General features: G+C 52.2%; 2 protein-coding genes across 5 annotated transcripts in view; one reads left to right on the top strand and one right to left on the bottom strand.

Annotated features, from left to right (window-relative positions):
- Positions 1-7,082, bottom strand: part of KCNJ10 (potassium inwardly rectifying channel subfamily J member 10) — a 30,224-nt gene extending 23,142 nt beyond the window's left edge. The window contains exon 1 of the mRNA XM_010993109.3: positions 6,972-7,082. The gene's annotated coding sequence lies outside the window, so the exon portion shown is untranslated. The remainder of the gene's footprint in view (positions 1-6,971) is intronic.
- The window catches only part of KCNJ9 (potassium inwardly rectifying channel subfamily J member 9), a 41,006-nt gene extending 18,355 nt beyond the window's left edge, over positions 1-22,651 (top strand). For 2 of the 4 annotated variants that reach the window (XM_064477895.1, XM_031435987.2), the window contains exons 2-4: positions 536-642; positions 16,674-17,587; positions 20,162-22,651. In XM_064477895.1, coding sequence (XP_064333965.1) covers positions 614-642; positions 16,674-17,587; positions 20,162-20,493 — 1,275 coding nt within the window. In that variant the 5' untranslated portion in view covers positions 536-613 and the 3' untranslated portion in view covers positions 20,494-22,651. Of the gene's footprint in view, positions 643-1,381; positions 1,597-14,279; positions 14,523-16,673; positions 17,588-20,161 lie in introns of those variants that run through there. The other 2 variants (XM_031435989.2, XR_010377505.1) reach the window with 2 other exon arrangements.
- The last annotated feature ends 70 nt before the right edge of the window (positions 22,652-22,721 follow it).

Raw genomic sequence — 22,721 nt, forward strand, 5'->3', positions numbered from 1 at the left:
TTTCGGCTTCTGATAAGGTGGTGCCTGCAGCCCAGCTCAGGGGGATTTGGCTGACAGGCCAAAGAACCAGGACTAGCTCCTCCCCAGTGTGTTTGTCTGTCTCCCCCATTTGCCTCATCCCCTTCCCTATGCAGTGAGGAGAGGCTTTTCTCCTCCTGGCCATGGACCCCCACCCCCACCCCCGTCCCCCAGCACCTTCAGCTGGACCTGCTGCTTTTCCCACGGTGCCGGTACTGCCTGTGGCGTCACAGCACAAAGGGCAGGGTGGGGAGCCAGCAGAAAGGCACCGGGGCCTGGAGTGTTGGGAGAACTGAGAGAAGGAAAAGATCTGGGAAAGGGCTGCAGGCGGTGAGCAGGGAAGGGGCGCCGCAGGAGAAGCGGCGTTGCCCAATCACAGACCTCCTCTGCCCTGGGCCAGGAGTCCTCTGGAGAGAGGGTTGGGGCCACTTGACAGAACTGCTCCCCACAAGGCAAGACAGAGGAAACCTTCTGGGCTTAGGAATGTCTGCTCCTGACTTGCTTTCTCCTTGTTCAGTTGCTGTTGGTGTCAGGAAGTCCTCCCTGCTATCTGCCCTCCACTCAAGGCTTCCTGCTCTACTGCTATTGGCCCTGGATGCCACACTTGGGATTGCTGGGGGAAAGGTAAGATCTGCTCCCGCTCTCAGGATCTTGGGGCTTTTCCCCCCTGAAAATGTCTGGTGGGGAGATTGCAGGGCTAGAACTCCTGGGTTAAGACAACTCTGTTAACTTTTCCTGGGACCTCGCACAAGTCACTTTTCCTCTCTGGTTCCCAAAACCCCCATCTGCAAATGTGGAAACAGTCACTTCTGCATCACTCTGCCTTCTAGGCCCAGGGGCAGTGGATTCAGGGGCAAGGCTCTGGAATTTAATAAGAGTTCACATTATTCAGCACCAAGGTAGGCCCTTTTCTAGCATTACATTATCTAATTCGCAACAATTCTAAAGAGTAGGCACTTTTTTAAACCTCATTTTATAGATGAGAAAATTGAAGCACAGAGACGTTAGTAATTTGCCCGAGATCACACAGCTACTGAATGGTAGAACTGAGATTCAAGCTCAAGTAGGTAGTCTGTCTCCAGAGCCCACATGGTTAACCACTACTCCTTACTGCCTCCCTAGTGAAAACATTCAGAAGACCATGGAGAAGACCATGGGCAGCTGAGGGAGATCAACCAGGATATTCAGATGCCCCTGGGCTTTTTGAAACTGTTTTCTGGGGTTCCTTTAGACTAGTAATTCTCAAAGTGTGGTCCAGGAGTCTTGGGAGCTCCTGAGACCCTTCCAGAGGCTCTATGAGATTAAATCTATCTTCATAATAATGCTAATATATTATTTGCTTTTCTTCCACTTTTATTCTAAGTGTTCAGTGGAGTTTTCCAGAAGCTATACTGCAATACGATATTGCAACATATTGAATGCAGAAGCAGATATGAGGCACCAACTGTCTTCTATTAAGCCAGATATTAAAAAGCTTTGTGAAAATATGAGACAGCACCACTTACTAAACTTTTCTTTGTTGATTTTTAAAAAGAACTGTTTTTCATTAAAATACGTCACATATGTTGACATGCAAAATGGGTTTATTGTTATTTTTAAGTGAATTAATACATATTTTAACTTGCATTTCTAACTTATCAATAGATATAACCCACATTAACAAAAACTCTTTGGAGTCTTCAATAATTTTTAAGATGTGAAGGAGTGGGTCCTGAGATCAAAAAGTTTGAGAACCACTTGCCTTAGACTCAGACATCCTTACTGCCTCCTCTTGCCAGTTGCACAGGTCTTTTTAATCAGAGGGTCAACCAGGGAGATTTAGATGTGGGGAAAAGGTATGTGCCCGGGTCTATGGTTGGGACTAGGATCAGGGGTGGAGCTGAGGGGACAGTCCCAGGGAGACTATAATACTAAGAGGTCAAGCCTACACCCCACTTGAGAGCTATCCCCACATGTGTCCCAGCTTGCAAGCCCCCCGCCCATGACAATGGGGCTGTCCCACACTGGACTCCGACCTCTGCCCCCTTTCCCACTCTGGATGCCCCTGATAAACGCAGCACGGGGCAGGAGCAGACCTCCCCGGTGAGGAGAGGAGGGTTCTGTGGTACCCACATGGACTTTTATGTTTGGGCCAGCAGTGCTTAAAGAACTGGAAATTGGGAGTTCTAGGGTCTGCTGCTTATAATCTTAGGGTGAAACTGTCCCCACAGGATGGGGGGTTTGGTCAGAGAGGAGTTTCTCTGGAGGTTCCCTAGAGAGTTGGATAGTAAGGTCTTATACATACCCTAGCCTAGGACAGTCCTAAGCCTCTAAAGTTAGGGTCCTTGCCTAGAATTAGCCACCAGAAAGGTTTCCTACCTAGAGTCAAGCTGGTCAGTAGACACTCTGTGCCCTGGGAATCAAGGGGTCCAGGGAGGAAAGAGATGCCTTTGCTTCAGGGAGTTCGCCACCTGACAGGAGTCTGAGCCCCACCCTAGAGGAACCCCTGTTAATGAAGGGGACAGGATGTCCCCTCTAACATTACCACTGCATTGCGTATCCAGGGCAAAATCATAGACAGGCAGGAAGCTGAGGAGAAGGGGTCCAAGATGACAGAGCAGATAGGTGAACAGGAGGATGGAGGGGCAGGACTTGGAGGCTAGGCCTGTGTAAGGGCCCAGAGCAGGAGGAGTATGGCTCTGTAATTGCCAGTTGGGATTTATTCCCTGGGAGCAAGGTCTGAATCAGGCAGTCTCCAAAGACTGGGGTGCTGGAGAAGGTGGTGGAGAAAGGCTGCTATAAAGTATTTTGAAGGCTCTGATTGCAAGTTTTCACCTGAAAGCCAACAGAGATGTCTGGGGAGGAAAGGGGCAAGATATAACTGATGCTTCATGATGATGATGCTGGAGATAATTCCCTGTGGAGTAAAGGGAGGGAATCAAGGAGAAAGACAAGCTGGAGCCAGGAAGGTCATTAAAGAGGCTGCTGTGGGCATTCAGGTTCATGGGGTGGACAGGCCGATGGGGGCTCCCACACCTGAGAGAAGTTGCAGGGGAAACGTGGGCAGGGAGGAGGGCAGGAAGGGCCTTGCGACCGGGACTCCTTGGGACAGGGTGAGATGTGGGGGTAGAAAGAAGCTGGCATCTTTGGCTAAATTGGTCAGAATAGGGAAAGAGGCTATTTTAGGGAAGCTCAACAGCTCAGTTCACATTTATCAAATCTGAGTTGAAGATAGGACATCTGCTTGATGAAAACTCCTGGAAAGAAGGAGTCAGGGGCATGAAGACCCAGGCTCAGGCACTGGCCAGCCTGCTGGAATGAAGACAGGAACTTCATGTCAAACAACTTGATAATTCTCTCCCCTTCCCAAACTCCAGAGGGGTGGAGGGAGAGAGACCCAGGACAGGTCTCAGGAAAGCCACAGCAAAAAGCTGGGGTAGGCCCAGGAGCCAGGAAAGATGATGGAGTAGGAAGAGTCACCGAGGTGGAGAACCGTAACAGCCAACGACTGCACTTACTTTGAACGTGGTGACCATTTCAAGCCCTTTACAAATACTGACTCTTTTAATCCACAGCTAGAATTAGCCCCACTGTAAGGAGGAGGAGACGTGTAGCTACTAAGTGGTAAAACCAGGATTTTAAACCCAAGGCGTCTGGCTCTAAGACTGTGCTCTTAACCACTCTGCCTCTGCCTCTGAGGCAACAGAAAGGAGCCCCGGGCCAGCACTTCGGGGTTGCACCTTCCCTCCAGAGGAGGCCTCTTCACAATTGTTACAATAATCCCTGTGGTTCTCTGAGCTTCACAATTTCCCTCAGAAGCCGTAATGATGGGCTTTTTTTGGTCTGAGGTTTTTGTTTTTGTTTAGGACCAGAAGGTGACCTACCTCTTTTTCCCAATCTCCGCTTTGGATATCTTTTCTTTCCTGGGACGTGCTTCCTGAGATCTAACCTAAGTCCTTCCAGCTGCAGCCCCAACCCTCTCCCCAGGTCTTCTGCCATTGGAAGAGGAGCAGGATGGCCATGTCCACTACTGTGCTACACCTTTTTAGAGCCCTGAATGCTCATTCAGTCCTCTCAAGTCCCATGCTTCTCCAGCCTCTTTCTCCAGGCCACACGTTCAGTTCTGACTTCTCTCCTGCATTCCAGAGCCAGCCCCTCCCTTCTCCCCACCACCTCAAATCCAGCTCCCAGCTGGCAGACACCCACGGAAGTGTTTTTTCCCATAATCCTTTTCTCTTTGCCCTTTCAAGTTTCTGATGGGGGGAGGGGATGAAGAGGGGCCACCCAGATGCACTGTCTCCATGAAAATGGTGGCAACCCATATATTAAATTTGGGTGAAGGGAGACAAGCACTGAACTCAGTCTGTGGGAAAGACACTCAGAAAGCTGATTCCCAGGAGATGTCCCTGCCAACCACCTTTCACTGGGTGCTAAACACGTGGCTCCCAAATCTCCCATCTCTCTAATCTTTCTGCAGTTTCATCTGAACAGTGTGCCTTAAACTATCCCTTCTCGTTGCCCCTTCCAGGGCCTCACCACCATCCTGGACAGTTTGGCCTCAGCCCGGACAGTAGCACTGACCAGTCAGGCAAGAGAAGAATCTAGGCCGGGGAGGGGAGGGAGAGAGGAGGTTTTTTCCTTTCCATCTTAAATAACCCTTGGCAGGAAAGTTGAGGGGCTCCATTGCTCAATGTCTCTTTCCCTCCCCAACGATGTCAGGGGGTTCTGCCTATCGTCTGTCCTTAGTGCAGAAACCAAGCATTTTGCTAAAAGGTACAAGAAGCCTTTTCTCCTTTAAAAGAGTACGTCTTTCTGCATGATCACTCCCTAGAGCCCTAAACCACTTATTCCACCAATCCCAGCATGGCCCCGGAGGACTTCATCTGGACCCACCCAGATCCACGTGTCCCAGCCTCTCTGGTCCCTAGGGAGGACCAGGGAAGTAAGCCCCTGGGTCTTCTGTCAGGTCCTTCCCTTCTAGCCCAAGCCAACCAAACCATAGCTATAAGTGAGCTCATGCACAAAGGCGCAGGTGCGGGGACGGGACGGTTTTCAGTGGGGCACAGGGATGCTGGTGGGCAGACAACTAATCCCCCCACCCCAGATATGGGTCCATAGACTGGATGTGGGGCAGATGTTGAGGAGACAGGGGTTTTTTTCCCCTCAGGGTAGGGGCAGCAGTGGGATTCTGTGTTAGAACCACAGAAGGAATGGGACCATAACCCTGCCCCCCTACCCCCTCCACTCAGAGGAGTCGTTGCCATTTGATATCCACTGAGACAAGTTGGCTGCTCGGCTCCGGTTTGGGGGTGGGGGATGGCTCAGAAAACAGCAGCTCCTTTCAGGACCCAGGTTGGCAAGGGCTTTGGGAGGCTGGACTGGCCCAGATCACCCCCCAACACCCCCTCTCTCCCTCCCTCGCCACCACCACCAAAGGACTGGAGGGCGGGGGAAAGGAGTTGGCATTGCCTGGGCCATGCCTATTGCCTCCACACACCAGTCCTGGCCCCTCTCCCTGGCATAAGGCCTTCCCTCCCCTTCCTCCCTCGTTTCCTCCTCCCTGAAGTACTAGCTATAATCCAGGACACCTGGTTTCTTCTACATTTGGTCCCCCATACCCAGCCTATACCATGAGGAATTAACAAGCCCTACCCCTCAGCACGGGATGGTGCCCACCATCATTCCAGGAACATGTAACAGAACAGAAGTCCTTGGAGATTAGGGAGAGGCTTTCTAGATGAGACTAAATGGAACTCAGTGGTAGCTGCTGGTCCCTCCTCAGGCTGGTTTCCTGATCCCCACTCCAGGCCCTCCTCACCCCTAAACAAGTGTCACTCCTCCCAGAAGGACACCAAACCTCCCATCATCATCTCCCTCCCACCTAGAAATGCCTAAAGCCGTCCTGGTGGAGAAAAAAAACTCAAACACAATGGCCAAGGCAGATGGGCCAAAAATCTTTAGCCAAAATTTGTATCAATAAGCAGCAGAATCAGGCTTTAAGCCTAAGCCTCCTTTGGGGTCCAAATTTGTACTAGCTTCTTAGTCACCCCCTCTTCCCCATCTGCCTCACTCTGCCTGGGGCATTTCATTAACAAGAACGAGATCTCAAGATACGAGAGGCCCTACTCCCACTTTCCCCCAGTTTTGTCCTTCTCTCCACCCCAGGCTCAGCTCTTCTCCCCCAAACCAGGAAGTTCCAACCTTCATCTCTTTCCTAACACAGGTGCCCTTGGTTAGTTCCTGGTGGGGAGATGGAATGGGAAAAGGGCATCTCATCTGGAGGGTGGATGTTATGGACCCCAATCTGTCTTTACTCTAGCAGGGGTGGCCCTGCTGCTCTCTTCCTGGGGAGCTCAGTGTGAAACAGCCGGTGGCGGGGGGTGGGGGAGGGTTAGTAATGCGGAGAGGTGTATTGATGTGGGAGGAAAGTTGGAATGGAGGGAAGAAACTGAGCCAGCAAGGATCCCAGTCACTTCAGGCTACTACATCTCCCTAACCTGAGCTATAGGTGTTTTCTTCCCATGTGTGAGCTAGTGATCAGTGAGTGTCACTATGTGAGTGTCACTGTATGGGGAGGGGCTGGGCATGGGAGTGGGAGTAACCTGATGATCCTGGGAAGAGGGGGCGCTGTCTGGAGTGCCTGTGGGGGGATGCATGGTTATATGTGGTAGTCACTGTATTAGTTGGAGGTCTGTGATGCAACTGTAGTTCTGCCCAGTCGGAAGGGGCATTAGAAAATCTCCTTCCTTAGCCTAAAGTGCTGAAGTGATCAGCTTAGATAAAGTTCCCTTCTTGGGAGCCCTTACCAGAAAGGTCCGTTTGGGACAGCCCAAGGAGGGAGGCTGGGGAACAGGAACCCTGAGGCCAGCCAGGGTAGGAACCGAGGGGCTGGGGGCTCCGGTATCTCTGGAGAGTGAGACGGACAGGACCCCGGCCGGGGCGGCAGCACTTCTTCATCAGGGCCAGGGTCTTACCTTGGATCCGGGGTGGAGTGGCCCCTCGGATGGGCAGCGGGACAGACGGACGGACGGGGCGGGCAGGAGTGAGGAACGGAGCTGTGCGACGGGCAGGGCCGGGATTCTTAAACCCGGAGCTGGGATCAGATAAGGGCTTGTCCGGGGGCCGGGGCCGGGGTCGGGCCGGCCGGGGGCAGAGCTGGGCCGGGCCGGGCCGCCCCCTCCCTCCGCAGCGCAGAGCCAAACTTTGCGTGAATGGAGGGACCTGGAGGGGGGCCGGGCGGGAGAGGGCGGGGGGCTCCGGACAGGCCAATGGGAGTGTGGAGCGCCAGGCCCAGGCTGCCGGGATTGGAGGGGCTTGGGCAGGGGGCGGGGCGTAGGGGCAAAGAAGCAGAGCCCCAGACAGCTGGAGGAGCAGGGCAGAGAGCAACACCCAAAGACAGAGACCCAGACAGACTCAGGGAGAAAGAGATGGGGAGACGATAGGTGAAGCGATAGAAGCTGAGCTGGCAAGATGACAGGGGAAAAGAGAAGGAAGAAAAAGAGGCGGTCGTGTCAGGGATGGGGAACGAGAGCGGGAGCCGGCGGGGGCGGGCCTGGGGCCGAGTTAATGAGGTGGAAATGAATTCAGGACCGGCCCGGTGGCCCTCCCGGTAGCGCCAAAGGGGCGGGTTCCCGGGACTACAGGGTTAGGAGTTACATCCTTCAGCACCATTTCCATGCTGTTTGCCATTTTCTAAGGTCCTAGATGGGAAATACGTAGAACATCATTCCCACCTGCAGCGGCTTGGGCTGAGAGAGGGCAGAACACGCAGCCCAAGTGCCCGGGAGGTGCTGGAGGCTGAAGGGGGAAGATCACTCTACTTAGGGGGTCCTGGCAGATGTGGGAGGACAGAGGTGGCGTCTGAAAAGGCCCCTAAAGATTGTAGAAGATTCAAGTACTGGGAGATTGTGGGGAGGGCATTTAAGTCAGGGGAGCTGCATTCACAAAGTCCTGGCAGGAGAGGAAAACACAAGGCTGCTTGGCAAACAGCAGCAAAGTGGTCCATTGGACTGGAATGCAGGGTGGTGGCTCTCAACCTTTTCATCACACAGGATTTCTTTCATCATCTGAATCCATGTTTTGAGAGATTTTTATCCACAATCTCTCACTCTTGGCATGTGTTAAAGAAAATTATTATTATTTCCCCATTTTTGTTCATCATAGATATTTAACTACTAGTCAGTAACCAGTATTACCATACTGAGTCGATACACATCTTGGGGGGGAAAAAGGAAAAAAACTTGAAGTTTTAGTTTAGTTTGGCCTCTAATCACCATATGATGAGTAAATGTTCATTTTAAATGTTCATGGTGGTGAGGGCACTGGGCTAAATGTAAGTACCACAGGCATAGTGCTTGTGTTGGGGAAAGACCTGGAGTAAATATAGAGCTGTGCCCTTTCACGGTCAGCTCTGAAGGCAGTGGAGAACAAGTGATGATTTCTTGAGCAGGGGGTGGGATACAAAGCCACAGCAGAATTTTAGGAAGATTAATCTGGCAGCGAGCAAAATGATTTGACTCCCGGGGAAACATGGCAGCAATCCTAGACTCTTCATTCTTCCTCACCTCATCTCCCATATCTAATCAATGCATCTACTTTCTAAATCAGCTAAATCCCACTTCCTTCCTCTCTATCTCATCATCATGCCAGTGGTCCAGACACCATCACCTCTCACCAGGATTACTACAGCAGCCTTCTAATTCCTACCCCTAGTCTTTCGCCACTCTAATAATCCTTCGGATCATGAAATCCTTCATTCAAGAAGAAACACCAATAATGTTCCATCTCTCTGAAACAGAAATCTGACCATGTCACTTCCCAATTTAAGTTTTCCATGATTGCCCATTGCCTTTAAGTTAAGTCCAAATGCTTAACCATGAAACAGAAGGCCTGATATGACCTGAATCTGGTACCATTCCAGCCTCATCTTCTTCCACTGCCCCCACACACCCAAACCTACAGCTGCTTCCTCCTCCAATACCCAGGCTTCAGTCTTATGTTCTCTTTCTGTGTCCTGCCCCTGGAGCCTTCATCACTTACATGGCTCCAACTATCATCCCTGGATTATACTCAAACCTCTAACTTCAGCCTTAGGCTCTCTTTCGAGAGCTAGCTCCACAGTTCCAGTTGCTTGCAGGGGATTTCCACTCCCACAGGATGGGCCCCCAAACTGAACTCATCATCTTCCTCCCCAAGGCCGGGAGTTCTCATGACCTCCTTCCTTATTTCTGTGTTTTTTCTGGTCAATCAGATTAAAAACTTAAATTGGTCTTTACTCTTCACCCTAAGCCTATGCTGCATCCTTCGACATGTCGACTAAACCACCAAATTCTCTCAAGTCTCCCTTTGTTTGTTACATACTGTCAGGATCAGGAAGATTCGCTAGTAGCCCAGGACCTTTACCCACCCTTCACCCCTCTCTCCAGTCTCAAAGGGAGAGGCAACCTGTATTCACCATGTCAGTCCCTGTGACCCTTGGATCAAAACTCCAAACTGGTAGCCCCTGCTTACAGGTCACAGTCCAAACTCCTCAGCTCAACACTTGGCAGACTCCTCTGAGAGGGGAGGGAAGACAGAATAAAAGGGCAGGAGCAGAAAGAGATACCTTGTGATGAAGGAGAAGTCTCTGGAGAAGTTCCTTCCAAATGGTCTTCACTTTTTCTGTAGAGCAGAAAAGTCAACTACTAAAACTCAAGGTGGTGGTGGGACTGGACAATTAGAAAGTGTTTAGGAGGGAAGGTCTAGGATAGCAAGTGTGTAGAGATTGTGGGAAAGAACACAGATAGCTTGCATGGCACCGTCATTTTCTAATTTTGAAAGAGTGATTTAAAACTGAGATTTTCTTCTTGAATTATGTTTTATAACATATGTACAGATATCCATCATGTATATTCCTTTGTACATATCAAATGTCAGTTTTTTTATTTTTAAGTCTTTTTCCAAAGGGAAGTCCTAGAACAGTCACTAGGAGCCCAACAGGGAGTCAGTAATAAAGGGCATAGGAAATTCGTATACGTGAGTGTTTACTATGCAAGATAGACATACTACTTGAGATTGGGAAACAGATTCAGTGGCTCGCCTATGGTAACATAGCTAGAAAGTCTTAGATCTGGAATTTGAATCCATGTATGTTGAAACCCAAAGCTCATCTCAAGGTAACACTAGAGTGAATTTGCATGGTTGAAACATAATCTTAATTGTCAATATGAGCACACATTGGTATGAAAAATTTGCCAGGGTTGCAATCTCCAGCATCCATTGTACAAAATGGCAGTTGGGGAACCATCTTTCTTTGAGGACCTCCCTCTCTTTCCTCACTTTAGCAAGTTCTTTCTTATTCTCAGTCACTCCTTTCTGACTCACTCCTTCAACTTTGGCCTCATCTCTTCTTTTACCTCATTTGTGATGGGGCAGGGGCTCCCTCCAAGCACAGAGGAGGAGGGTAAGGGTGAGTAGCATGCTTGGGAAGGAGACTTCACCAGTGGGCAGCAGTATGAGGAGCTTCTGCTGGGAAAAGCCAGTGTGGACAGAAGGAAAAAGGGAAGCTTTGGGTTGGGAGGCAGGAGGCGGCTCAGAAAAGGCAAAACTTCACAATCAGTCCTGAGTCAGTCAGATGCACTGGCTAGAAAGAAAAGAGACACCAACAATGCTCACCACAAGATTCCAAAGGGCATTTTAGTGTTCGAGCCCCACGAGGCTGAACAATTTCCATTAGTAGTAGCGCACTCAGACCACAGAGGAGAAATCCAAGAAAGGGACTGAGCCACATCCCCCTAGTCACTACTGGATCATTGTTTGGACATACCACCTCCTTTCAGTAAGTGCAGTCTACACAAACTCACATTCATAAGCCATAAGTGAGTGGATCCTAATCACATTACCAAAGGATTCTTTCCAGAATTTATTTAACTAGGTGGTTCCTCTAGTACCTTGGGTCCAATGGATAGAAAATTCATTAACACTCAATACACTGTGGTAGGAGGAAGGCAGCAGGGAATAAAGAAACAACCAGGGACCAGAAGTCAGAAGGTCTGGGTCTTAGTCCTGTCTGTGCTCTTGGGACCCATCTTTTACCTGTAAACTGCTGGGGATCCATCCCTTTCCTGTAAAGGACTTAGGACCCATTCCTTACCTGGAAAGTGAGGACTAATTCTGGATTACTTCTAAATGCTATGACTTCTCAATCCTAGTCTACTCCCACTCAATCCTACAAAGCAAGGTAGACCTGTGTATGAAAAGGCTCTGATCCCCTTGCTCTGCTGAAAACAGCCGGAAGACCAGCCAGACCCTCAGCCTCAGGAGGCCGGTGGGGCTCCATCTGTCCTGGATCTGTGCTCTGCTTCTTCTCATTTCACTCTGATCTCCAGCTACATCCATTCCTTCAAACACATGCTCCCTCTGCTCTTAGTTTTCTAGGGCTCCATCTCCCTTGAACTTACAGGAATTGTTATAATCTGATTGGCCCTCCTGCTCCATTAAGCCCATATCCTCAACCATCTCCTGTATTCCCCATCATGATTCCTCTCCTACTTCCAACCCTTTACCCAAGAAATCCCATGATCTTGCTCAAGGAAACCTTCCCGGAGTGGCTGATCCCAGGGCTGCCACATACTGTTGTACAGTTAGTGGACTGCACAAAGGCACCGACTGAGGGGGCAAACTGAGGACTGAACCGTGTTCAGTTGGCCAATCCTTGCACCATGTCTCAGAGTAGTGTCTGTTGGAGGGATTCCCGTTGTACTGCTTTACCACGTACCACTTGCTGCATGCCATAGGGATGCATCTGCCCAGAAAGGGTTCCTCTTTTCTATTTTGTACCAAGGTTCTTTATAGACCAGCAATGTGACCCCGCTGTGCCCCTCCTGCCCTGCTCATTCCCCAGTTCCAAACCCAATCTCCTGTCATCACAAACGTACTGACATATTTTATTGATTTTTTTTTGTAAAGTTGCTTTCTTTATCTCATAATACCTGAAAGCTGGGATCTTGCCTATTTTTCTGTACCCTGTTATCTAAGAAAACGTTTTTTTTTTTCCTCACTCTGTTCAGGTTCAGTGATAAACAAGGAACTGGGGTTAGATACCAGGTAAAGTCCAGGACCTGCAGGCTCTGTAAAGCAGGGGAGGGGGTAGTGGTCTCCTTCCTTGTCAGCAAGGATCTGCTCAAGGCAGCCCAGACTGAGGTGGGGAGGGGCTGGCTGATACATCTTCTGGAGGGCCCTGCCAGCCCTGTGGTTTCCTCCTCCAGGAAATGGGGCCAGTTCTATGTAAATACGTTCTTGCCCAGGAGTTTGGTTTCTTCTCTTTGAGCTCCTGGCACAGTGGAACCAACGTGAGCAGCCGCTTGGCAGGACAGAGAAGGGCAGGCTAGCAGTCCCAAGGCTCAGGTGACAGGGCCAGGCCCAGGAGACGGGGATGTTGACTGGGGCTTTAACAGCCCTCCTGATGCCAATCTCAGGCTGAAAACTCGATATTTCCACTTGGAACAAGAAACACAGGCCAGAGGGCTGGGGAGAGGAGGGCAGTGCACCAGGAGTGCCCCCTGCAGGTCTCACTGGGTAGCACCAGAACAGAGGAGGGTGGCACAGGCGGGTAGGGATTCAGGAGATGCCAGAGATGAGAACGATGATGGTGAGAAGACAGAGTTAGCATTTACTGAGTACTTACCATGTGCCAGCCATTGCCTCATGTAATCCTCATGACAGCCCCCAAGAGGTGGATAATACGTTGTTCTCAGTTCTTTGATGAAGAAACTGTTCAGAGAGGTTAAGTAACCTGCTCAAAGTCACCCAGCTAATAGTGGACAGAGTTGGGAATTAAACCCAGGCCACTGCTTCCTGAGACAATGTTACTCCAGACCACCTTTTCCACCTTGCCAGATCATCCAGGAACTTCTAACCCTCCAGTGTCCATTTCCACATCCTCCCCCTCTAGCTTACGTCTTTTCGTTCCAACTTTAAGGAATCTGCAGAAGAACTGATCAATGTATTGAGTGTAGTAATATTCATGATAACACCTGGCATTTGTCTCCCGCTCTCTGTTTTTAATTATTTCCCCCAGGGAAAGTGAGCACTGAAGTCTTTCCATTTCTCTCATTTTTTTTCTGATTTTTATCAATGCTCTTGCGGCTGTTTCTATAGAGCTATGATCAATTTATAAGAATATTTTTATGTTCTGGTTTTTATGTAACAGTGTGCCTCCATGCACATTGACATATATGAACGTAGTAACCAATTGTATTGCTTGGCCACAGATACTGCATTCCTGACGCAGCGCGTCTTTGTGAAGAGAGCATGGGGGTGTGACACAGATGTGTGAGCGTGTCTGCTCTCTCTGCTGATATCCAACTCTGTGACATCTGGTAAACCACTTAGCCTCTCTCAGTTTTAGTTTTCTCATCTATAAAAAGAGAAAATAACACCTGTCTCACAGGGTATCTCTCTGGGTTGTCAAATGAAGTGTGTGTCTAGCTCACAGCTGACACTCAATGAATTCTTAGTAATAGTATTAGTATTCTGTGTTTACGCCTTTCTCTTCCACTGGACCATGAGCTCCTGGTGGGCAGGGACTTACTCGTTTCTGTAACCATCCCCACCAAGCACACTGCCTGGCACTTGGGCTCCACAAAACTTTGTTGAATGAAGAGTTAGGAAGCCCTAATCTAGCCTTTTCTCTCTGTTGGACATCTGGCTTGTTTCTAAACGTTTCACTATTAATGAATTACACTTCAAAGCCCTCCTATTTATATTGACTCATTGGAGCTGCACACCCTGTGAAGGAGGTGGAAAGGGGCTATTTGCACATGTTCACATCCTGTGAAAGATAGAGTGGCTGAGGAAAGTGAAGTGACTCCTGCGGGTCACACTGCCAACTAGTGATAAAGTTAGAACACCTGGCCCTACCCCTCTTCCTTGGATGGATCGGTACCAGGGTGGTCTCTCCAAAATTGGAGACTGCGATGGCGGGCCTGATCTGAGAGCTGCACATGCACCCAGAGGCCCCGCTGGAGGTGAGGAGCCTCCCAGGTGGCCCTCTGAATCTCCAGAAAACCAAATGCCTTATTCCCAAACACATCAGGGCCCGTATTTTCCCAGAGCAAGGTGCTTCTTAGGAAAGAGCCAGCATGCCAGCTTTTCTTTTCTTTCTTTCTTTCTTTTTTTTTTTTTTTCCTGCCTGAGGGGGTGAGGAGGCGAGCTCTGAGTTGTCCAGGAGGAGGGACTTTGGCTAAAAATAGCTATGGCGTGTGGATCAGCCTCTAGTGGTACCCAGGACTGGTGAGGGGAGGGGGATGCTCTAGAGCTGTCGCCAGACTGGTTGCTGTGGAAACAGGAGAGGAGCAGGGGAGCCTGGGAAGTGGGGATGACACAGATAGCAAGTCCTAGTCAGAGCTGCCGCTACATTTAGGAGACACAGCGGTGCCTGCGGCTCCCACCCTCCAAGAGGGCTGGGGTGGGGGGGGGCAGTGTCAGGGGCATGGACGCTACCCCTCAGGGGTCTCTGCTGCCGGCTACTCTCCTCTCCACAAGCTGTGAGTTGAGTTGCGGGGGACCTGGGTTTGGGCCCCTATTTCCAAGGCAAGTGGGGGTTTGGGAAGAGCTGGTTCCTGAGGGAGTTTTCACCAAATTCCCTTCCAAAAGATAAGCCCCCTCACTGGCCAGCCCTCCATAGTGGGAGAAAAGGAGATCCAGGAAAATGCGGCACTGGGGTCTTCTGGAAAGGGGTCACAGCATGCACATGAAATAAAGAGGCATAGGCTGGAGGAACAGGAATCTTTGGAGGGAAGGTGTAGAAATCAAGTCTTTGCTCTGGGACAGATGAACAATTTCACACCTTCCCTTCCCCATTGAGAAAAATGCAGCCCCCACTCAGGAATAGGAGATGGGACACAATCAAAGTAAGGCTCACCTAGATTCCTGGGGTAACAAAGAGTGAAAGAGTTCTAGGGGCCGTCAGACTCGGGTTTCTTCCCGCACTTGGGCAGAGAGATCTGTCTAAGCAGACAGATTGGGGGGTCAGATTACCTAAGACCCTGAGAGAATATCTGGAAGCCCACCTCCCGCTGAAGCTGGAATGAGAGGGCCCAGGTACTTTTCTGCATGACCTGGGATCTGTAAGCCAATCAATGCGTAGAGATCACTTCTGGAGGACATCCTGGGCTGCAGGGAGGGAAAGGCAAACTCATCACTGGGGGAGGGGAAGACCCTAACCTGCCATTGCATTGAGGTTCCTGGACCCTGTGTCCCCTGACTCCTCCAGGAAAATAAATGTGGTGAATGCCCCTAAGCTCCAAGCCACATCATTTTGGTTTCTTCTCCTCCCTTCTACCCTAGTACACACACACACACACATATACACACATGCACACTCCAAAGGTCTGGCTGCAGAGTGCCTCACTCTAGAACTTAAATTTGGAAGGGCTGGGTTTGGAACTACAATCCAGGCAGTTTCTCCCCAGGACCTGGTCACACATCCAGGCCATCTGTGATCCTTATGTCACTGTCTTCCCTTCCAACCCCCCCACCTCCGCCAGCTAGCCCAAGTTTCCTTGGAGTGGGGGAAGAGGATGATTCCCAGGATGAAGGGAAGGTTGAAAAGTCTTGAATCCTTATTCTTAACCGGGAGGAATTTGAAGTAAAATCAGGTAGGCTTCCCTTGGAGTTTGAGATTTGGGGCATATGGAGGCAGCTGTTGTGAGGATAGTCCAGGGAGGTAGAAGGCTGGGGGGAAAGAGCTAAGGAAGGAGGGAGGTAAATGTGGGTGCTTAGTGCTTCACTTGTCTCATTTAATGTCTCATGAAGAATAGGGTACTAGAGAGGATACAAGCCTAATTTTGGTGAACTCTGTGCTTCCTTTACCCCGGCTGTCTGGGTTGATCTCATATCCAGTCCTCCTGCCCATCTGCAGGCTGTCTCCACTGTGGAAAGAACCCGGGGAAATGGGGATGACATTACAGCCGCAGTGATCATGGTTCGTCCTCAGGGAGGATTTCCAGGGGGAATTTCCTAAGGTGGGAATGTTCAACCCCTGCTCACTGGAGATTTTTCACTTACTTTCCACCACTTTCATTTCTGCTTTGCAAGCTTGTGGAGAGGAAGATGTGGGAGGGGGCAGAGTAAGCGAGGTCCAGGGAAGGAGGAATGGGAAAGACTTTCTGTTAGTCTTGGGGTGAACTTCAAAAGAGCCTGGTTAGATGGCGGGTTGAACTGCAGAGACCAGTGATTTGGGGACTGCGCTGACATTAGCTGGGATTGGCGGGGAGTGGGCGAGGAGGCCTTGGCCTTCAGGCAGGGAGGGTTCTACACTGGAGAGGAAAATTAACCGCCTGCCTCCAAGAAGCTCACAGTCTAATGATTTCAGGAAACTCCCTCCCTGATTTGACCTCTTGCTCGGGGATGCCAGTGAGGTGCTGCACAGCCCAGTTAGAGGCAGTAGGACCAAGGTCTCTCGTATCCCCCTCCCCTGAAAACAATCAGCCTCGCATTGTGCGATCCCATTCATAGACCCTATAGCATTGGATTCTTACGATGTTGTAAGCTGGGGGTGGGGGTAGCTAAGGTTGTGCATATCATTCCCATTTTCCCGACGTGGCAGTTGAGGCTGGGGCCACCCCGCCACCTCAGCGCTAGCCCGGAGGTCTCGGCCTCTCCCGCCAGTCGGTTCATCCCGGCCCACCTTTCAGCCCCTCCAGGCCCCGCGCCGCCGCCGCCGCCCGGGCCGTGACCTCGCCCGCCGCCGCCGCCGCGATGGCGCAGGAGAACGCCGCCTTCTCGCCGGGGCCGGAGGAGCCGCCGCGGCGCCGCGGCCGCCAGCGCTACGTGGAGAAGGACGGCCGCTGCAACGTGCAGCAGGGCAACGTGCGCGAGACGTACCGCTACCTGACCGACCTCTTCACCACGCTGGTGGACCTGCAGTGGCGCCTGAGCCTGCTCTTCTTCGTGCTGGCCTACGCGCTCACCTGGCTCTTCTTCGGCGCCATCTGGTGGCTGATCGCCTACGGCCGCGGCGACCTGGAGCACCTGGAGGACACGGCGTGGACGCCGTGCGTCAACAACCTCAACGGCTTCGTGGCCGCCTTCCTCTTCTCCATCGAGACGGAGACCACCATCGGCTACGGGCACCGCGTCATCACCGACCAGTGCCCCGAGGGCATCGTGCTGCTGCTGCTGCAGGCCATCCTGGGCTCCATGGTGAACGCCTTCATGGTGGGCTGCATGTTCGTCAAGATCTCGCAGCCCAACAAGCGCGCCGCCACGCTCGTCTTCTCCTCACACGCCGTGGTCTCCCTGCGCGACGGGCGCCTCTGCCTCATGTTCCGCGTGGGCGACCTGCGCTCATCTCACATCGTCGAGGCCTCCATCCGCGCCAAGCTCATCCGCTCGCGCCAGACGCTCGAGGGCGAGTTCATCCCGCTGCACCAGACCGACCTCAGCGTGGGCTTCGACACGGGCGACGACCGCCTCTTCCTCGTCTCGCCGCTCGTCATCAGCCACGAGATCGACGCCGCCAGCCCCTTCTGGGAGGCGTCGCGGCGCGCCCTCGAGAGGGACGACTTCGAGATCGTCGTCATCCTCGAGGGCATGGTGGAAGCCACGGGTGCGGGCTGGGAGATGGAGGCGGGGAGCGGGGTGGGAGGGGAATTGGACTTACAGGGTCCAGGGAGGAGGAAGGCAGGCGGGGAGGGATGGAGAGACTGGTGGAGGATGAGAGATTGAGGTGAGATGGGGACCTGGGTTGGGAGGAGTGTGTGAACTGAGTGATCCCGCAGAGAGCCAAGAGAAAGCTTGGAGGAAGTCTCCGAAGTGGCCCTGAGCAGGGGCCCTGGGCTGAGAGGTCTGGGCTGCCGGTAATAGGGGAGAGTAATAATCATAGCTAACACCCAGTGCTTTCTCTGTCCCCTGCCCGATTCCAAAGCACTTTGCACCTCTGAGTTCATTTAATCTGAATCCCATGAGGAACCCCATGAAGGTAACTTCTTGTTACTGTGCTCATTTTTCAAAGAGGAGATCGCCCCACTGAAAGGTTAAGTTGTCCACAGCCACCCGCTAGATAAGTGGCCATGTCTGTATTGGACACAGGCATCTGGCTTCAGTGTTTAGGGTGCAGAGTAGGATGGAGGGGTTGGGTGCAGGATTTTTCTCACTGCTGAGAGATCCAGGTCCCCGGAATTTGATGGTGTAGGTTCTCCATGGCCTGAGTTATTCCTAGGCTGAACCTTAGGGAGAGGTTGCTAGTCTCACTTCTGCCTCAGTTTCCCCATCCGTCGTAAGGCTCAGTTTCCACTGAAAAAGGAAACAGATGATCTGAACATTTCTAGCCCCTTTCCAGAAGAAACTAGCAATGCACCTGTGTTGTCAGAGCCTCCAACTCAGACCTACACAGTGAAAGGTTTGGGAGGGTAGGACAAAACCAGTGCAGGGGCTGCGGATGAATCCTTCAGGATCTAGAAGCAGAAGAAAACTGCAAGGGAACAAAAAGCCACCAGGGGGCCCTGCAGCTCCTGCCACTGTTGCCAGAGTGTTGCCCTCTGCTGGCTTCTCCCACGTTGGTGCTTTCAAACCGCTATCCTAGCCCTTCACACAGGCCTCTATGTCACCCGTCTCTGCCCCAGTGTTCCCACTTCTTCTCCCCCAGCCCCAGTACTCCCCCTAGCTCCTTCCCCTTACCCGACTCAGCCTGTTTCCTCTCCTCTCATCTCACCAGTTGGCACTCTTTTGCTAAGGCCTGACATAGCCCCTCTCCTTGCTGAGAAGTCCCTGCCAAACCCGCTTCTCCCTTTGTCCCACCAGCCCCTCCCTCTCTTCCTCAAATCTCCTCCCTCCCCCGTGTCCCTTTTGCCTCTTCTTCGCCTCCTCTCCTGGTTATTTCCTGTTCCATCCTTCACCAAAGTAACAAGAACACTAGTGTCCCCAAGCTGGCTCAGGGCAGGACTTTCAGTGCTGAGAGCCAGTCTCTGGTCAGCTAATGTTCCCTCTGCTGGGCCCCCTTGTCCTGAGGTGGACATGAGCTGAGAGGGATATGGGAGACCCCAGGGCAGAAGGAGAATCTCTTGCCCTGGTGGGAAGACAGGACACAGGCCAACGGCAAGAAGGACGGGGGTGGTGAAGGGTGGAGGAGATAGGCGTGAGAGCTTGTCAGATTTTTCTAGAGAGACAAAGCTGGAAAGGATGGTAATATTTTGGGTGAGAGAGTCAGTATCCGAAATGCTTCTGAAAAGCAAGTATAATGAGCCAAAACCCAACAAGATGACATTTAAAAGGAATAAATATAAAGTTCTACATTTAGGCTTTAAAAAAATCACTTATGTAAGCACAGCATGGAAGCGCTCTGGGGGAAAAAGAATTGGGGGTTTTAGTTGGCCACAGGCAATGTTGTACAGCTTCCAAAAATGTTTATGTAATGTAATCTTGGGCTCTGTTAGCTGAAGCATCTCATGGCCAGAAGAGAAAGGTGGTGAGCCCTCTCCTAGGCATGGACCTGGCCACAACTGGAGTATTTAACACATTCAAAGTCCTTAAAGGATCCTCCTTGGCCATTCTGGTTTGCAGTCCAAAGAGTAAAAATTTTGGAATCCAGGTTACATCAGGAATGGTGAAGGGAGACAGGGATGTTCAGCCTGAGGAAGAGAAGGCATGATGGAACCTGAAACTCTGGCTTTCAAATACTTGAAGGGGTGACATATGGTGGGGGAATGAAATCAAGGGAGGCAGGTTTTAGCTCTAGATAAAGAACAATTCAACTTTTAGAGCCATCACACAAAGGAGTGGGCTTCTCATGAAGTGGTGAGCTCTCAATCCTGGGAGGTAATCAGGTACGAGCTAGATGCCCATTATTGGGAGGGCTCTGGTGAGGAGCCTGGTATAGAGAGGGAAGTTGGACTGGATAATCCCCAGGGTCAGTTTCAAGGTTAAGTTCTCTGACTGGCATCTCCAGTGGAGAGGAGGGGAGTGTGTGAGCTGCAGATGAGGAAGAGTTGGGACAAAGGGAGAAGAGGAGGCGGAGCTGGGCAAGCCAACAAGAGTTGGGAAGGAGGAGAAAGTGGGCAGGACCACGGGGGTGGGACCCTTGGGGAGGCGTCAAGAGAGGGGTTCTAGGTATAGGATTGTGGAATGAGGCAGGAGAGGGAAGGCTGGGGGTGGGATCCCCCTTGACCCGTGCCCCTCCCCCCAGGAATGACATGCCAAGCTCGGAGCTCCTACCTGGTGGACGAGGTGCTGTGGGGCCACCGCTTCACGTCTGTGCTGACCCTGGAGGATGGCTTCTACGAGGTGGACTATGCCAGCTTCCACCAGACCTTTGAGGTGCCCACACCCTCGTGCAGCGCCCGGGAGCTGGCTGAGGCCGCCGCCCGCCTTGACGCCCATCTCTACTGGTCCATCCCCAGCCGGTTGGATGAGAAGGTGGAGGAGGAGGGTGCAGGGGAGGGGGCGGGTGAAGGGGCTGGGGCTGACAAAGAGCAGAATGGCTGCCTGCCACCCCCAGAGAGTGAGTCCAAGGTGTGACCAGTTTCCTCCAGACCCCTGTGGTGGGGCCAGACACAGGTATCTGGGGAGCTGGATATCGGAGGTGGAGGAAGCAGGCAAGGTCCCTGGGAATGCACCAAAGAGAGCCCCCTCAGAATCTCAGGTCTAGGATCCAACATGGAAGGGAGGGATCCTGATTTCAAAAGAATAGAGGGTGGGATGGGTGAACTTACCAGCCTGTCTGTGTTTGACCTTCACATCTGTTCATGGGTCGATGAATGGGCAGGAGGGTGGACCTACATGGGGTCCATGGGAAGATGGAAGCAGAGGGAGACAGCAGGTGGATAGGTCAATGGACCAACAGACAGGTGGTGCACTCTGGGCTGCCACTAACTCACAGAGCATCTCTGTGCAAATTCTAAAAAGGCACTCTTTTCCTCCAGACTGACAACACCTCAAACCAGAGTGCATGGCTTGGGGAGCAGGGTGTAGGCTGGATTTTAGTGCCCACTCACCTTGTCAGCCAGCCGGCCTGTGTGTGGCACACCTGTCTCACTGGACAAAGTAGCCAAGCTGACCCAGAGGAGAGAAGGCTGGACGGAGGTGGACAGAGATAAGGCGGGCACCCTCCCAGCTCCACCCACACCGCTGCAACAGGCTGATAGGGAGGGCAAAAGGCTGCAGGGGCGGCCCAGCCGTGTGTGCCAGGAAACAGGCCACGCGGGAGATGCCTGAGCTGGGGCCCCGGGAGAGGGAGACCGGGTTGGCTCTTTTCTGACTGTGGAGGGAGATCTCATAAGTACCACTGCAGAGGCAGGAGGGGAGAAAGAAGTTCTGAGGATGAAGAAAGGCCCAGGGAGAGCTGGGACACAGGGCCCTCAGCAAAGCAGAATTAGTCTTAGGGCACAGTGAGAAGGAGTCACTCAAATGGTTCACTGGGTGCCCACTGAGTACAGAGCACTGACCCGGGCATATGTCGGGAGGACAGTCAGAGCCCCGATTCCTATCCTCGGAGTGGAGTGCGTGTGGGAAAGACAGAAGTACGCCTGCGGCAACTGTTTCAAACTGAGAGTGTGGGTGATCTCTCCGAGCAGGGGGTGGGAGAGTTTGGTCATCTGAAAGCTAGGGATTGAGTCAGACCTAGAGACTGACGGAGCCAGCAGTCATGAACTTGGGTGGGCCTCACAGCCACCGGGAGGGCTTGGAACACAGGTGGCTGGGCCCCGCTGCCAGTTTCTGACCCCATAGGTATGGGATGGAGACCAAAACTTTGCATTTCTAACTAGTCACAGGTCGTGCTGACGCTGCTGGAACAGGGACCATGCTTTGAGAAGCCCTGCCCTAAGCAAAGACCTGGAGGTCCTGTCAGGAAGGGGGGCATGCCAGGAGAGGCTGAGGCTCCTTGGGGAGGAGACTGAGGTATCATGGGTGGAGAATTGTCGGGGATGGGGGGAAAGGGGACCCTGAAACCCAGGCTGAAGAGTTTAACTCTGGACCCAGGGACTCACCCGTCATTGGAAATAGGGTGGTGACAAGAGGACAAGATGGCGTTTTGGAGACAAGCAGGCAAGACAGCTAGGACGGAGCCGTCAGAAGGCCTTCGGGGGAGCCCTGCGGGGGCTGGGGGGAGCCAAAGCAGGGAGGACATCAGTGGCAAAAGGTGGAATCCCTCATAGGATTTAAGATGCAGGATTAAATGTGGGAGAAAACGTGAGAGAGAAGTGAGGAGTCCGGACATCCGGATGTGGCAGGGGCCTGCTACCTGCCCAGCTAGGACAAGAGCCCCAGAGGCATGCTCCCGTGCCACGTGCGCCCCTTGCTGGTGTCATCCCAGGCACCAGGACAACCTCCCAGGATGGTAATGGGAGACAAGGGGTGGAGGGAAAGGGGACCTGAGGCTGAGAGAGAAGCGCGCGCACAGGCGGACACGCCCTCCGGCAGCACTGGCCCCGCAGTGACCGTCCCTTGGCCCTGGCTACCCCCACTCCTGCCCTGTAATGAAAGTCTGAGCCTGGTGAGGGGAAGCACCCCAGAGTGCTCCATTCCAGACTGGGAAGCTGAGGTCCTGCGGGACGCTGTGCCTTCTGGAAGCAGGAAAAGGGGCCATGGAGGGAGCCAACACCAGCGTGTGTCCACTCAGAGAGGTCACCCTTTGCCTCAGGTCACAGGGTCACCTGGGTCACCAGCAGTCAAAGATGAGGCCCCTGAACCCTGGCGCTGGCTGTTCTCAAAAGAACAAGTACTAGGGTATGGGATGGAGAGCGATT

This window comes from Camelus dromedarius, chromosome 23 (assembly GCF_036321535.1).
Source record: "Camelus dromedarius isolate mCamDro1 chromosome 23, mCamDro1.pat, whole genome shotgun sequence".
Lineage (NCBI taxonomy): Eukaryota > Metazoa > Chordata > Mammalia > Artiodactyla > Camelidae > Camelus > Camelus dromedarius.